This window comes from Dromiciops gliroides, chromosome 6, assembly GCF_019393635.1.
Source record: "Dromiciops gliroides isolate mDroGli1 chromosome 6, mDroGli1.pri, whole genome shotgun sequence".
Classification (NCBI taxonomy): Eukaryota; Metazoa; Chordata; class Mammalia; order Microbiotheria; family Microbiotheriidae; genus Dromiciops; species Dromiciops gliroides.
The window spans coordinates 85,739,480-85,753,273 of record NC_057866.1 but is presented as its reverse complement, the minus strand read 5'-3'; the positions used below and the strand labels follow the sequence as shown (position 1 = coordinate 85,753,273).

The following is a 13,794-nucleotide window of genomic DNA, read 5'->3' as shown; positions in this document are numbered from 1 at the left end:
CCTGATGGGCCTGGGCTGTCAGGCAGATGGGGGCCATTCCCTTTCCATTGAATTACCTTCTCTTGGGGGAAAACTCCATTATCAGGAAGCAGAGCTGGGCTCCGGAAGCAGGGACGTGGAGATGCGGGTCCCGGACCCCAGCGTTGGAGGAAACAGAGGACGGAGCAGAGCCTGGGTGGCTGCAAGCGCCAGAAAAAGGGAGGGGGAATGAGAGAACTGTTGAAGGGCCTTCTCCAGCACTCCAGGGCTTGCCCACCGTGTATAGTACCAATACCAAGCTGGGAATGACACCTTTGGACCCAACATGAATTATTTGTTACTCAGATGTAGCTATGCTCAAAGTATTCTTCCATCCAAATTTTACTTTTAAAATTGATACATCCCCATTATGTGTACTAAACCTAAAGCAATGCTCACTTCAATTAAAATAGGAGACTTATACTTGAATCTTGAATTTGTTTCAAACCTGAAAAGCCTTTTTTGAAATTGCGTGTTTTTCTTTCCCTACTTCTTATCCTGATCAATTTTCCTTTTCCTGCCTCCTTACCCTTCTTTTTAATAAAAATTTAAAATGGAAGCCCAAATGTGGGAAATAGTATGCAGATGTGGGCCAGGTGGAGAATCTTTTGATTGCATCTGTGATAGACTCTGTCTTTAGTTAAATCAGTTAAAATAAATGAGGGGGCATAAACTGATCTTTCTGATGACTTTTTAAAATTACTTTAAAAAAAGACCTTCAACTAGTTGATTTGTAATTTCCCCAAGGATTTCAATAGACTCTTTATGTGATAATTAGAATCTGTTTTTATCACTTAGACAAAGTAGAGTGCTTTTTAAAAAGTCTGCATTGCAGGCTTTTTATGCATTTAAAATTGAAATCTGGTGCATTAGCATACTCTGGGAGCAAAAGATTACAAACAATAAAAGATACATTTATTTAAAAGTCAATTAATCTTACAGTGTATTTTTACTGAATTTTAGTAGGCAATAAGTACGTGTTTTTTCAACACATCTATTAATATTTTAGCGATATTTAGCTAATCTTATTTTAGAATTTTCATATGCATCAAATGAAAATTTAATGTAATGTTTATATATACTTTCTTTTGTACATTTGGAAATTTATATCTAGTGTTTGCCATTTTATAGTTTTACCAATTCTCATGATAAAACTTACCTGTCTAATAAAGTTGTACCATTAAAATTTAACTTCTACAAATTTTGTATACCCATGGTGCTTTTGTGACAGGATCATAGTGGTTTTGATGAGAGGGGAGGACTTTTGTTTTTCAGCAATCCTTGTTGAAAATTCCATACCTTAATTTCCTCTTAACCCTAGCAACTGAAGGAGGGGGAGGGAGGAGTAATGTCAGTATACTACAAGATAAGAGCCATGCATGCTGAAAAATGGCTGCCTTGACCAAAAAAGCACTAACACTCACAAGCAGAATACTTGGATCTCAGACACAGAATTTCTTAAGGCATAGAGCTTGAAGTAACTACTGTGCCTACATCCATCCAGCTGTGAGAAAAAAACATTGATTACATATGTGGTTTCTAAAATAAACGTGCTCTTCTGTTCCTTTAGGTTCTAGAAAAAAAGTGCAGGCAAAACTATGGGTAGGATTGACTCTAATGAGGTGGCAGCTGTCACTAGTAGAAGGAAGTCCCACATGAATGCTTGATGCCTATGGTAATAGAACAGTAATTCTAAAAAAGGTCAAGTTATATCTACTTTTATGGTTAAGATGGGATCATTCTTATTGGTATTTAATCTAATTCTCTCTTGCTTTAAAGGAAGTCCAGTCATATAAATAAAAACATTAACTATGTTATTCTGTATTTATAGATCCAGGCTGGAACCAGACCAGAATAGTAAATCTACAGAATCTTCTTCATCTGAGAAAGTCTCACAGAATTCTTCAGAAGAATTTGAAGAAAAATCTACCCCTGAAGAAAATCGAGGTATTACTCTTAAAGAAACCGAAGTATCTTGATAATTTTTCAGTCCTCAAGCTAAGAGAAGACATCACGGTGTAGTGTGGCCTTGTGTTGGAATCCTTGTTTTGCTGCTTACTAGCTATATGATCTTGAGATTACTTTCCCTTCACTGGACCTCCGTTTTCTTAACTAGAAAATGAGAGGGTCAGACTATGTGATATCTGAAGGAAGAGCACTTGGAAGTGGGAAAACTGAGTTCTGGGCCTTATTAGTATGCCTCTTAACTTGCACTGTGATTTGTGGCGAATCTCCTAGTCTCTTCAGAAGGGGGGCAATAATAGTCAATTCGCTTTGCCTCACAAAATTTTTTTGATTAAAAACTGTAAAGCACTATCGTACAAATGTAAGATCAGGGTATTATTTATCATCATTATACAAATGTATGGAACAAAGGAATAAGGAACTTTATTAATGAATTCATAAATCCTTATTCATAATTACAGGGCCTGGTTCTTTCTAAGATATGATCAAATAATTCCTATATCTGGACATAGACTGCAGAAACTGTTAGGCCAAAAGAGAAAAAAAGGATCTGGTGTAGTTGTATGTATCAAGGAGAAATAGAGAGATGGTATGGCTCAGACTCAAGAAAACTATAAAGTTACCAGCCCTAGATTCAGGAGGACCTGAGTTCAAATCTGGCCTCAGACTCTTGACACTTACTAGCTGTGTGACCCTGGGCAAGTCACTTAACCCTCATTGCCCCACAAAAAAAAAAATCCTAAAACCAAAAAAAACAAAACAAAACCAGAAACAGAAAACTGTAAAGTGAAGCTATATGTCTTAAGTCTTGTCAATGTTGTGACCAATGGACCAACTGATTCTTTTTGTCCCTCAATTCCTCCCCTCCCCAACCCCCAGTCCACTCCAACTGGGCACTGCATTGTGACAGTGTTTGCAGCTTTCACAGATGATTTCTGGATTTAAGTTTGCATTAGATCTCATTCGCACCATTTACTAACCAACAGAAACAAATGGAACTGAATTAAAACTGTATATGTATATGATACATAGCTGCTTTCTGTCATCAGGCATATTTTACTCTGTGGGTATTTTGCATCATAACATAATTTAATGTTTATTTTGCATGAATTATAAAATAATAGAATATTATAGAAGAGGCCTTGGAGATCCCTTAATTTGCAGATGGGTAAAATTTGTTTTATTGCTTTTTGGTCTTGAAAAGGGGTGCAAGTAGAGCAATGGTTTTCAGGTTTGTTCAGTCCAAAGGTCACTTCTTTTGCTGGGTGGATGGTGGGAAGGGAGTCTCCTCTGATTTAATGTGTGTTGCTTTTGATGAGACAACATTCATGTGTCTACATATATATGTATTATCTGTAATACACATAATAGAAATATGTCTGCACACATGCACACATTATGTGTGCATGTGTGTATGTATATAATATATGTGGGGGTAGACAAACATGCCAACAACTTTCTTAATTAATTTTATGGTTTATTGACATTTATTATTACCTGAACTTGGAAGTTTGGGTACTGTCTCACCAGTTGGTAGCCTTATACTAACATTTAATACATACACTTAGGCCATTTGGGAAGTTATTCCCTTTGTTGCCCAGGATAACTAGATAATAATTGCAAAAATTAAAATACATAAAAGATCTTTTTAAAATTAATTCAAATTTTATTCATGTATTTTTTCAATTTCTGTGTGGTTTTATAAGCACATTGCCAAAATATTATTAGTCAGTAACTCATGTTGGTTTTAGAAGTATTAATACCTGTTTGAAAACAAATTCACTGACTTTAGGAACATTCTCTTCTTCTGATACATAAAATGCACTCTTAAGACTATTACCAAAAAAACTAACCCGATATTGAAATTGTTTTTAGAAGAATTTAAATTTAAATGAAAATGTTTTTCAACTTTCTTGAACTCCTATTTATTCTCTCATTTTAAAGTTGTAAACCCGTTCCTCAGGTGGTGAAAGATAAGTGGCCAGAATTAAGGAAGACCATTCCTTAAATTTCTTATATTTCTTCTCCAAGAAGTGGTCTCTGGTGCTTTGTAATAATACTTGTTCTACCTAAACTAGGGTTGTGAGAAAAATGCTTTGTAAAGTTTAAAATGCCATAATATGAGTTGTTTATGCGTTTATACTATCCCTTTGAGAGCTAGCAGGTGTTAATGTCTTGTGAATAAAATATATACAGAATAATATCTTGCCCAAAACCAGATAGTGACATAATTCAGATTCAGAAATTGGACTTCTAAATCTTGTGGCTTGGGAGCTGAATTCCATTGGTCATTTGAAGTGTTTTTGAGATTGCATCTCCCTTGTTCTCTCTCTTGCCACCACATCATCTGCTGCCTATTCTCATGCCTGCTCACTGTCTCTTGGCCTTCCACTTCTTTGTGTCCCAGCTGCTTGTTGTTCATGTGTGCTACATAGTACACAGTAAACTTTTATTTGGTTGCCTAGACTCTCCAAAGATGATAAAAGTGAATCCTTAGTCATGAAGAAAAGGAAAGATGCCTTTCTTCTAAAAATTGTGTATATCGAGAAACAAAATTATGTTGGCACATAATTTTTCCTTGTGGCATTATTAACAATTTCAAAAATAAATGTAATCTTTGGTTTTTATTAATGTTTCAGACATTCAGGTGGCATCTTTTTATTTATTAGAAAGAAAAAGATCCTCAATTATTTGACAGGACTAGCTTTAAAGATACATATTATTGGGGGCAGCTAGGTGGCACAGTGGATAAAGCACTGGCCCTGGATTCAGGAGGACCTGAGTTCAAACTTGGCCTTAGACACGTGACACTTACTAGCTGTGTGACCCTGGGCTAATCACTTAATCCTCATTGCCCCAACCAAAAAAAAAAGAAAAGAGAGAGAGAGAGAGAGAGAAAGCAGTAAAAAAAAAAAAAAGAGAGAGCCATAAGATACATATTATTAAAACCTTTAGGTCTGGCTTAGTTACCAGCCATACTTGTTACTTTATTTTGAAGTACCTTATATGTTTAAATTAGCTTTATGATATTAGCAGCCAAAGAGAAACATTTTATATATTTTCATTCCAAGGGCAAGAAACATTCCAACTTTCTCCTTTGTTCCCTTTCTTGCTGATTCAAAAAACCAGCTCTAGTGTCAACTCTAAAGAAAGCTTCCCAATTGGAGGAAAGTGTCATAGTGACAGGTAGTACAAGAAAACAAGGGGAAGCCACTCTGGGAGGATGATCAAGTTTCTTATCTGGTACTCAGCTCGTTCTGGGTGCCTGAACCTTCTAATGAGCTCAGTGCTACTTATTGCCAACTGAGGCAGTGCCCAAAAGTAATTGGTTCCAATGGGATAGGAAGGAAATGAAAACAGCATTTGCTCCTGCATGTATGTTAGTGTGGTTGTGAATTTAAACTTAGTTTGTCTGAAATTATAAATTATACACTTTTCTGGCTTCCCTAAAAATGTTCTTATTTGAGGATTTTCAATTCAAGGGAGGTTAAAAAGCATGCTTTAAAAATAGCTTGGCTTAACTGTACATTTCAAAAGTTGTTATTTTGCCAGTTTTCTGATCTATCCAATAATCACGTTTAAAATTAGCTACTGGCTGCATTGAAGAAATATTTATCATCATTTATCCTTGCTAAAAATCACAGTAAGAAAATTCTGCTGGGATTGTAGTTGCTATTAATCATATCAGTATGCACATTCTGTTTTTGGGGGGGGGGGCAGTGGGGATTAAGTGACTTGCCCAGGGTCACACAGCTAGTAAATGTCAAGTGTCTGAGGGCGGATTTGAACTCAGGTACTCCTGAATCCAGGGCCGGTGCTCAATCCACTGCGCCACCTAGCTGCCCCCAGTATGCACATTCTGACTTTGACTTTGGTAGTATGATATTAACATTGACTTGTATTTGACCAGAGTTTTGTTGCCTCTCAGTGTTGATTTCTTTTCATATTATCATAGTCATTGTTTATATCCCCATGGCGCTATTAAAATAACAGTCCAATATTAAAAAAATAAAGATATTGGGGGGCAGCTAGGTGGCACAATGGATAGAGCACCGGCCCTGGATTCAGGAAGACCTGAGTTCAAATCCGGCCTTAGACACTTGACACTTAACTAGCTGTATGACCCTGGGCAAGTCACTTAACCCTCATTGCCTGACCCCCCCAAAATTAAAAAGGTATTGTTTGGTGTGGCTGGGAAACAAGCTTACCCCCAGTGTCTCTTCCCATCTCCTTAATAAATTATCCCAATTTTTAAGAGCTTAAGTCTATGACTCAGATGATTCTGACTGAAATTTGAATTTACTTTCCGTTTTCAGGGAGTTAAAGAAAAACTTATCAGCTTTTTTTCCTTTTTTTCTATTAATTCACATACAATTGAACAGTAATTCATGTATGAACCTTCTCTTTAGGTTCATTATTTAAATACTTACAGTTATATTAATAACCCTTTGATTTAAAATTACATAGTATATTATAGTTTTCCCAGTGCTTTCAAATACCAGGATAGGCATGGTTATCTGAGATTTATAGATAAGCAAACCAACCTTCAGAGAGGTTATATAACTTAGCCAAAGATACATGCAGAGCTGGTACTAGACTTAGAGCTTCTTGTTCCCAGTTTCATGCTTCTTCTACTACAGCACAGTGGTTATCCTCAAGTTCCTAATTTCATTCTTCTTTGTTGTTTCCCACTAGAACTACCTAATATTTCTACTTCTCATTCTCCATGGTCAGTCTTTTCATTTCATCAATATTTATAAAGATAAGTTTAATCATCTCTTTAGACATCGTAATTTACTTTGTTTTCCTCTCTATCATTCCTACCATAGTCTAGAGTCTTGTCTTTTTTTTTTTAATGGAGCTCTAGCGTTTGAAATTTCTCATTAAAAAGAAAGACAAACCTAGACAGAATAATTCTTAGTTTATGGAGTTTTTTCCTATCTGCCATATACCTCAATGGAGCTGTGATCTCATCACTGGGGATACTTGGAGAGGCAGCATGGTTTAGTAGAAGAAGTCCTGAATTTGGACATGGGTTTGATTCCTCCCTCTAATGCCTGTTAACTGTGTGACCCTGGGTAAGGCATTTGATCTCTTTTTACCTCAATATCCTTATCTGCAAGATGGGAATAATACTATGTGTAGTACTTCCCCCCAGACTTGTTTTTGTTTTGTTTTTTTAATTGAGGCAATTGGGGTTAAGTGACTTGCCCAGGGTCACACAGCTAGTAAGTGTTAAGTGTCTGAGGCCGGATCTGAACTCAGGTCCTCCTGACTCCAGGGCCGGTGCTCTGTCCACTACGCCACCTAGCTGCCCCCAAACTTGTTATGAGTATTGAATAAGATGATGTTTGTAAGGCATTTTAAGCCTTAAAGCATGATATGAATGTGACCTTTCATTGTCATCATTATCATCTGTCTTTTACCTTTTTAGCTATAAAGATTGTAATTCAACCGTGGCTTCCCATCCTATGTAATTCATATCTTTGGCCTTCAACATATACTTCATAAAGGATATAGAGCCAGTGTGCTGTTGGTCTTGCTTTAGATTCTGTAATATTTGGATACCCCTGAATACTAGTATCATAGTAACATTCAAGCTACCCATCTGCTACCCCTAATTCCTTTTATCTGATCAACTTGTATCTTTTCCAGTTGGACATGTCCTTGATGCTGGTTTTTTCAGTCTACTTTTCATGCAAATAATCTTTGTACTATTCCTGACTTAGACTACCCACTCATTTCTCCATCATATTCCATGATTCACAGCAATATAGCATTGCCATAATATTTATAAATATGTTTTAGAAAGATGAACTTTGCTATCAGAGAGGAGCATAGTATCCTTGAGAGCACAATCCATTATCCAAAATCCAATATAGCCATCTCTTTTCCCCTTGTTTCATTCTGGGCCTAGTTTACTATCCATCTGTAGTACCTAACCAAGATACATGCATTGGTAGTTGAGCTCCATGAACTGCCTTTCCAAATAAATGCATTCTTCATTCATTTGGTTCTTTGTGTTGAATGTCCTTCATTACAATCATAAAAAAAAACCACCTCTTTATTGTCTAGATGTGTTCTTGCTTTATGCCTCATAAAAATAGGGGAGAAAACCAAAACAAAAATAAGGGAGGAAATCTTACCTTGAACCCATGGCTTTTAATAAGACAAAACCAAATGTATTAACAAACAAAGAAAATTGTTTTCTGTTTTCCTTTCAGGACCTACCTGACATTCCTCTACCTTTATGCCTCATTCGATATTTATATATATATAGTTCATTGAACAAGTTTAGGCCCAAATGTAGTGGTTTCTCTATCACTGATGATAAATATAAATGTCATATACAAGTTTAGTTCACAGACTGCTTTCATTCTCCATCTTTTTATAGTTTACCTGCCAGTTTTGTCTTTGAGTACTTTTAGGATATTGTGATTCATTGACTTCCTGCCAAGTTTTTGGTAGTTTTATTTTTATTTTTGCTTTTCATGGTTGTATGAAGCCATATTGTCCTTAGTCTTCTTTCAAGATACTCGGTAATATTTTACAAATGAGTTTCTAAGTTATTGTTGCCTTTGCCATGTCTTTCCACTTAGGAGGGTCAGTTGTTTATTGGCTAAGGTGGGGAGGGTCTTGGACGGTTTTGTTCTCCTTTTTGTACTAATTGCTTTAAATCAATTCAATTTTTGTCAGAAATGTTGATTAATAAAGATCAATATCTGCTTTTCCATTGTCATTTTTTGCATCAAAGGCTATTTTGAATGGGTAAATTTGAAGTCATCGTAATCATTTGCAGTTTCTTCTCATTATTACCCTTTCTTCTAATTTGATATTGATTTTTGAACTTAGTTCTAATGAATCTGTCAGTAAACATTTATTAGGGCACTTAAGTGGTGCAGTGGATAGAGTGCCAGGCCTGGAGTCAGGAAGACTCATCTTTGTGAATTCAAATCCGGCCTCAGACACTAACTGGATGACTCCAGGCAAGTCACTTAATCCTGTTTGCCTCAGTTTCCTTATCTATAAAATGAGCTGGAGAAGGAAATGGCAAACCATTCCAGTATGTTTGCCATGTTTGCCAAGAAAACCCCAAATAGGGTCACAAAGAGTCAGACATAACTGAAAAATTACTGAACAAGAACATAAGAATTTAAGTGCCTAATATATGCCTAATTAAGTGCTTAAAATATGCCTACTTAAGTGCTTAGACACTGCTAAGCCTGTGGATTTAAAAAAAAAAAAAGGCAAAATACAATTCCTCCTCTTAAGGAGCAACATAAAATTAAAATTGTGTTTTCTAAAATTATTGCAACTACTATATAAACAAGCTTTATGCAGAATGATTTAGAAATAGTCAACAGAGGGAAGGCACTAGAATCGAGGGATTATGAAAGACTTCCTTACCAGGTGAGAGTTTAGCTAGTACTTGAAGGAAGCTAGGGATGCAAAGAGGCTTCTTGAGGAAGGACAAGGAGAGCATTCCAGACATGAGAGACAGCCAGAGGAAATGTCTGGAATGGGGAGATGGAGCATCTTGTTCAAGAAGCACAAAGAGGCTCCTGTTACTGGGTGTAAGAAGATTAGCAAGGTCAGCAGAACTAGGTTATGAATGGCATTGAATGCTGAAGAATTTCCATCTGATCCTGGAGATGTAATAGGGAGCTCCTAGAGTTTACTGAAGGTGAGGTTGGGGGACTGGGAGATGGGAGAGGCGACACAGACCGGGGCATCTTCAACTTCTTCCACTCAAGACCCCTTTTCACCCAAGAAATGTTTATGTGTCCCCAGGTATATGGGTATCTAAAATAGGTACATAACCTTTTACTGTTGCCAACTTTTGTTGACCCCCCCCCCCCATATTCAGTTACTTGATCCCACATGGGGTCACAAACCACAGTTTAAGTAGCTTTGACATAGACTAGATACAGACTGCTAATTCAGGTTATTACTCCCACATCAGTAACCAGTATCCTGTCTGTAAGGAAGGAGAAAATGGCAAATAGTGTTTACAAAGCCAGAAGTGGAATGTTAATGAGTAGAGAATGTTCAACAATATTAAAAGCTGCAGAGAGGATTTGGTATGTGACAACTGAGACAAGACTATCAGACTTAGCAATTAAGAGATCAGTGATGACTTTGGAGAAAACAGTTTTGGTTGAATTATTGGGTTGCAAGTCCAATTTTAAGGGGTTGAGAAGTGAATGGGAGTGGGGGGAATGAAGAAAAGAATCCAGTAAATGTAGATGCTTCTTTCTGGGGAGTTTAACAGTGTAAAGAAGAAAATGATAACTTTAAGGAATGACAAGACCAAGTAGACTTTTTTTTTTTTTTAGTGAGACAATTGGGGGTTAAGTGACTTGCCCAGGGTCACACAGCTAGTAAGTGTTAAGTGTCTGAGGCCAGATTTGAACTCAGGTACTCCTGACTCCAGGTCTGGTGCTCTATCCACTGCACCATCTAGCTGTCCCCCCCAAGTAGACTTTTTTAAAGGCTAGAATAGAATGGAGGATGTAGGTACTCAGTGATTGGGGGGACACACGGGGACAGAGAGATAGAAGATGAGGAAGGGGATAATTCATGGGGCAAGCTGCTATAGGAAATTGAGGCAATGGGATTAGGAGTGCAGATAGAGGTGTGCCTTGTCTAAGTGAAGGGCCCCCTCCCCCTCAGAGACCAATTAAATGAGGTGAAGATCAGTGAAGAGGTAGAGAGATTTTGAGGAATAGGGAAGTAAGGAATAGAGAGCTTATGGCAGATGATTTATTTTAAAATTTCAATCCAACATAATGCTCCCCAACAAGCATCCAAACAAATTCTCCTAGAAGTGTATTCTCCTAATAACCAACTCATTGTTAACAGAAGGGAAAAGAAGAAAATCCCTTAACTTGGATGGTATTTGTTCTATTTAACTGGACCTTTGCTGCCTTTCAACATTCACTCCCTTTGTATTGTTCTAAACATCTCATATATTTTTATTTTGGCACAACTTTTTTTCACTGTCATTTTATATACATCTTCCCGTGTTTCTCTGAATTCTTCATTTACCATTCCTTACAGTGCAGTCATATTCTTTTTCATTCATACACTGTAGTTTACTCAGCTGTTTCCCATTGCTTGGACATACATGTATTTTGTTTCCAGCTTTTGTTATTACAAATAATGCTTCTCTGACTGTTTGGGGGGCATGAATCCTTTCTTGTTGTCAGGAGCCTCCGTACAGCATATTTCCAGTGGTGGCATCTCTGAATTAAAGAATATGAACAGTTTGGTGACTTTTCTTGAATAATTCTAGGGCAGCTGAAGGAATTGATGGCTATCCTATCAGTTAATTAGTAGGCCTCACTTTGTAAGAAAGTTTTATTGATTATTCTTTACATTAGTCATTTCCCTGTATACCCTGCCCTCAGCTAACCCTTTTGTAACAAAGAAAAAGAGTTAAGCCACTATGTCCGACGGCATATACATCATTCTTTTCTCATAGCCCTTCATCTCTGCCAAAAGGAGGAAATTGTGCTTCATCACTTGCTCTCTGTTACCAGGTTTGGTAATAGCAACTAATCTAGGTTCAGTTTCCTTTTAGTGTTATTTTTCTTTTACAATGATTTGTGGATTGGTCTCCTGGTTCTGTTGTGTTTTCTTTGCATGTTTATATAAAAGAATATGGATAAGGACTAGACTTATGACTTCCCTGGTATAAGGGAACTCCTGGAAAAGAAAACTAGCTACCAATTCAAGTAAGCACCTTTTTTTTATAACTCTTTAGTGTTACAGGATTGCTTTGAGTACTTGGAATTTAAGTGATTTACCCAGAATAACACAGCTAGTATGTGTCAGAGGCATGACTCAAACCCAGGTCTTATTAGCCCTGAGGGCAGCTTTATGTCCATTATACCAAGCTTTCTCATAGTTCATACAAGTCTTCCCTTGTTTCTCTGACTTCTTATATTTGTCCTTATAGAATGATACTCAATTATGTTCATAATATCACAATTTGTTCAGGCATTCCCCAGTTTATCGGCCCTTACTTTGTTGCTACTGCTTCCAGTCGTGTTCAGCAGCTTGGGAAAAGGAAGAAAGAAGATGGATAGTAGAATAATCCAAAATTAAGATTAGTGTAATGTGCTTGAGTTCTAGTGGGTGGGGGGTGGGAATGGAGGAGGAAGAGAAGTTGGAACACAAATTTTTTTAAAATTGATGTTAAAATTTGTTTTTGCATATATTTTGGAGAATAAAATTCTATTCAATAAAAAAAATTTAAAAAGATTAGTGTAATGTGAATGACAGTAGGTCAAGAGGGCAAGGTAGTCAAATATAATTGAGTGAGTCAAGAGTGAAGAGAGGAACTTGAGGACAGAACAAGGGTGGTAGACTGGAGAGAAATGGAGAGACAGGGAGTCACCATGATGATGGGTAAGTTTAAGTGGTAGTAAGGCTAAGGCAAAGATAGAAGGACAGGAAATTATCAGAGAGGAGTATTTCAGAATTCAGAATTGTGATGCTGGCACTCAGGAGTAGTGGTATCTACGGGCATCCCTGTAGATTGTTTGGGTAGAGGATAATTATGTAGTTGTGAGTTGAGAAAGTTGATGAACTGGGAGACTATGGGGTATGACAGGACATCAAAAGTTCCTAATTTTGGTTGTGGTTGAGTTAGAAAGGAAAATAGAATGAAAGTTACTGAACTGTCTGAAAAAAGCAGAATGAATGACCTGGATGAATCACAGCAACAAAGATCTGAATGATAGATGACAGATGGCAAGAACCACAGACAGGAGATGCTGTGGAATAATGGTCTGGAAGTGTCAGTGGCAAAGAGTGTGCCAGCACCTCTTATTCCTGTGTATCCAGGAGGTGAGAGAAGGAGCAGCTTATAGACACAACTTCAGAGGTGTAGTATCTTCTGGAGAGAGTGAGGTTTTCATGGGCATAAGATAGAAAGAATGTGAAGGGGGAGGAATGAAGGGGCTTTGGCTAATAATAATGAAGGAGTTCCAGAGGGCTCCGTGGAGTTGAAGAGCAGAGAATGAAAGGGACTGGAGTGTGGTAGGATTGAGGTGGATAGAGTACAATGAGACGTATTTCCTAGACACGCAGGAAGGAGGTTTTTACACCAAGAGATGACCCCTGATCTACCAGTAGCATTTATTCTTTACACTATTTTAGATACTTCACTCTTTTCTCCATGATATATTCTTTTTATCCAAGAGGAACTTTCCAAGATGCAGTATGGGGTCAGAAGCTTCATTATAGGAGGAAGATTGAGGGTTCAAGGAACAATTTCCTTACCTTTGTGTCTTATTAGAGCACTCTCTCCCTATCCTCCAGGAAAGGAGGTTGGAGCACTTTAATTCCTTGGCCCTCTTGGATAGAACAGGTAGGGTAAAGGGCTTGCCAAAGGTCACATAGCTAATAATTGGCAGGATTGTGATTTCCCCATTATGTTTGAAGCACCGTGGGCCTCCAGAAAGCTATCTTTGTTTTGAGGTAGAGTGTAGATCAGAATCCATCCAAACCATATCCCATGAGCCTCTACTAATATTTTTACATTTACAAGTTAATCAGTATCAGGACACACTTAGTTCAAAACAATTGCATCTAATACAATTCTGTAGTAACAAATATAACATCAGAACATTCTCACCTTTTTTCATGAACACAGCCTCAGTTGATTTTTTTATGCCCACACGCACAACTTTACATAGGACATTACAGGGATAGGGAATACACACAATGTGAACTTAGGTGATCAGTACACTGGTGTAAAGAGATACACATTCAGGGAGTATTTATAACTAGGGCATACACATA

General features: G+C 37.3%; 1 protein-coding gene across 2 annotated transcripts in view; it reads left to right on the top strand.

Moving 5' to 3' along the window:
• STX18 (syntaxin 18) overlaps window positions 1-13,794 on the top strand; it is a 152,361-nt gene that overhangs the window by 115,485 nt on the left and 23,082 nt on the right. For both annotated transcript variants that reach the window (XM_043970262.1, XM_043970261.1), the window contains exon 6: window positions 1,850-1,965. In XM_043970262.1, coding sequence (XP_043826197.1) covers window positions 1,850-1,965 — 116 coding nt within the window. The remainder of the gene's footprint in view (window positions 1-1,849; window positions 1,966-13,794) is intronic.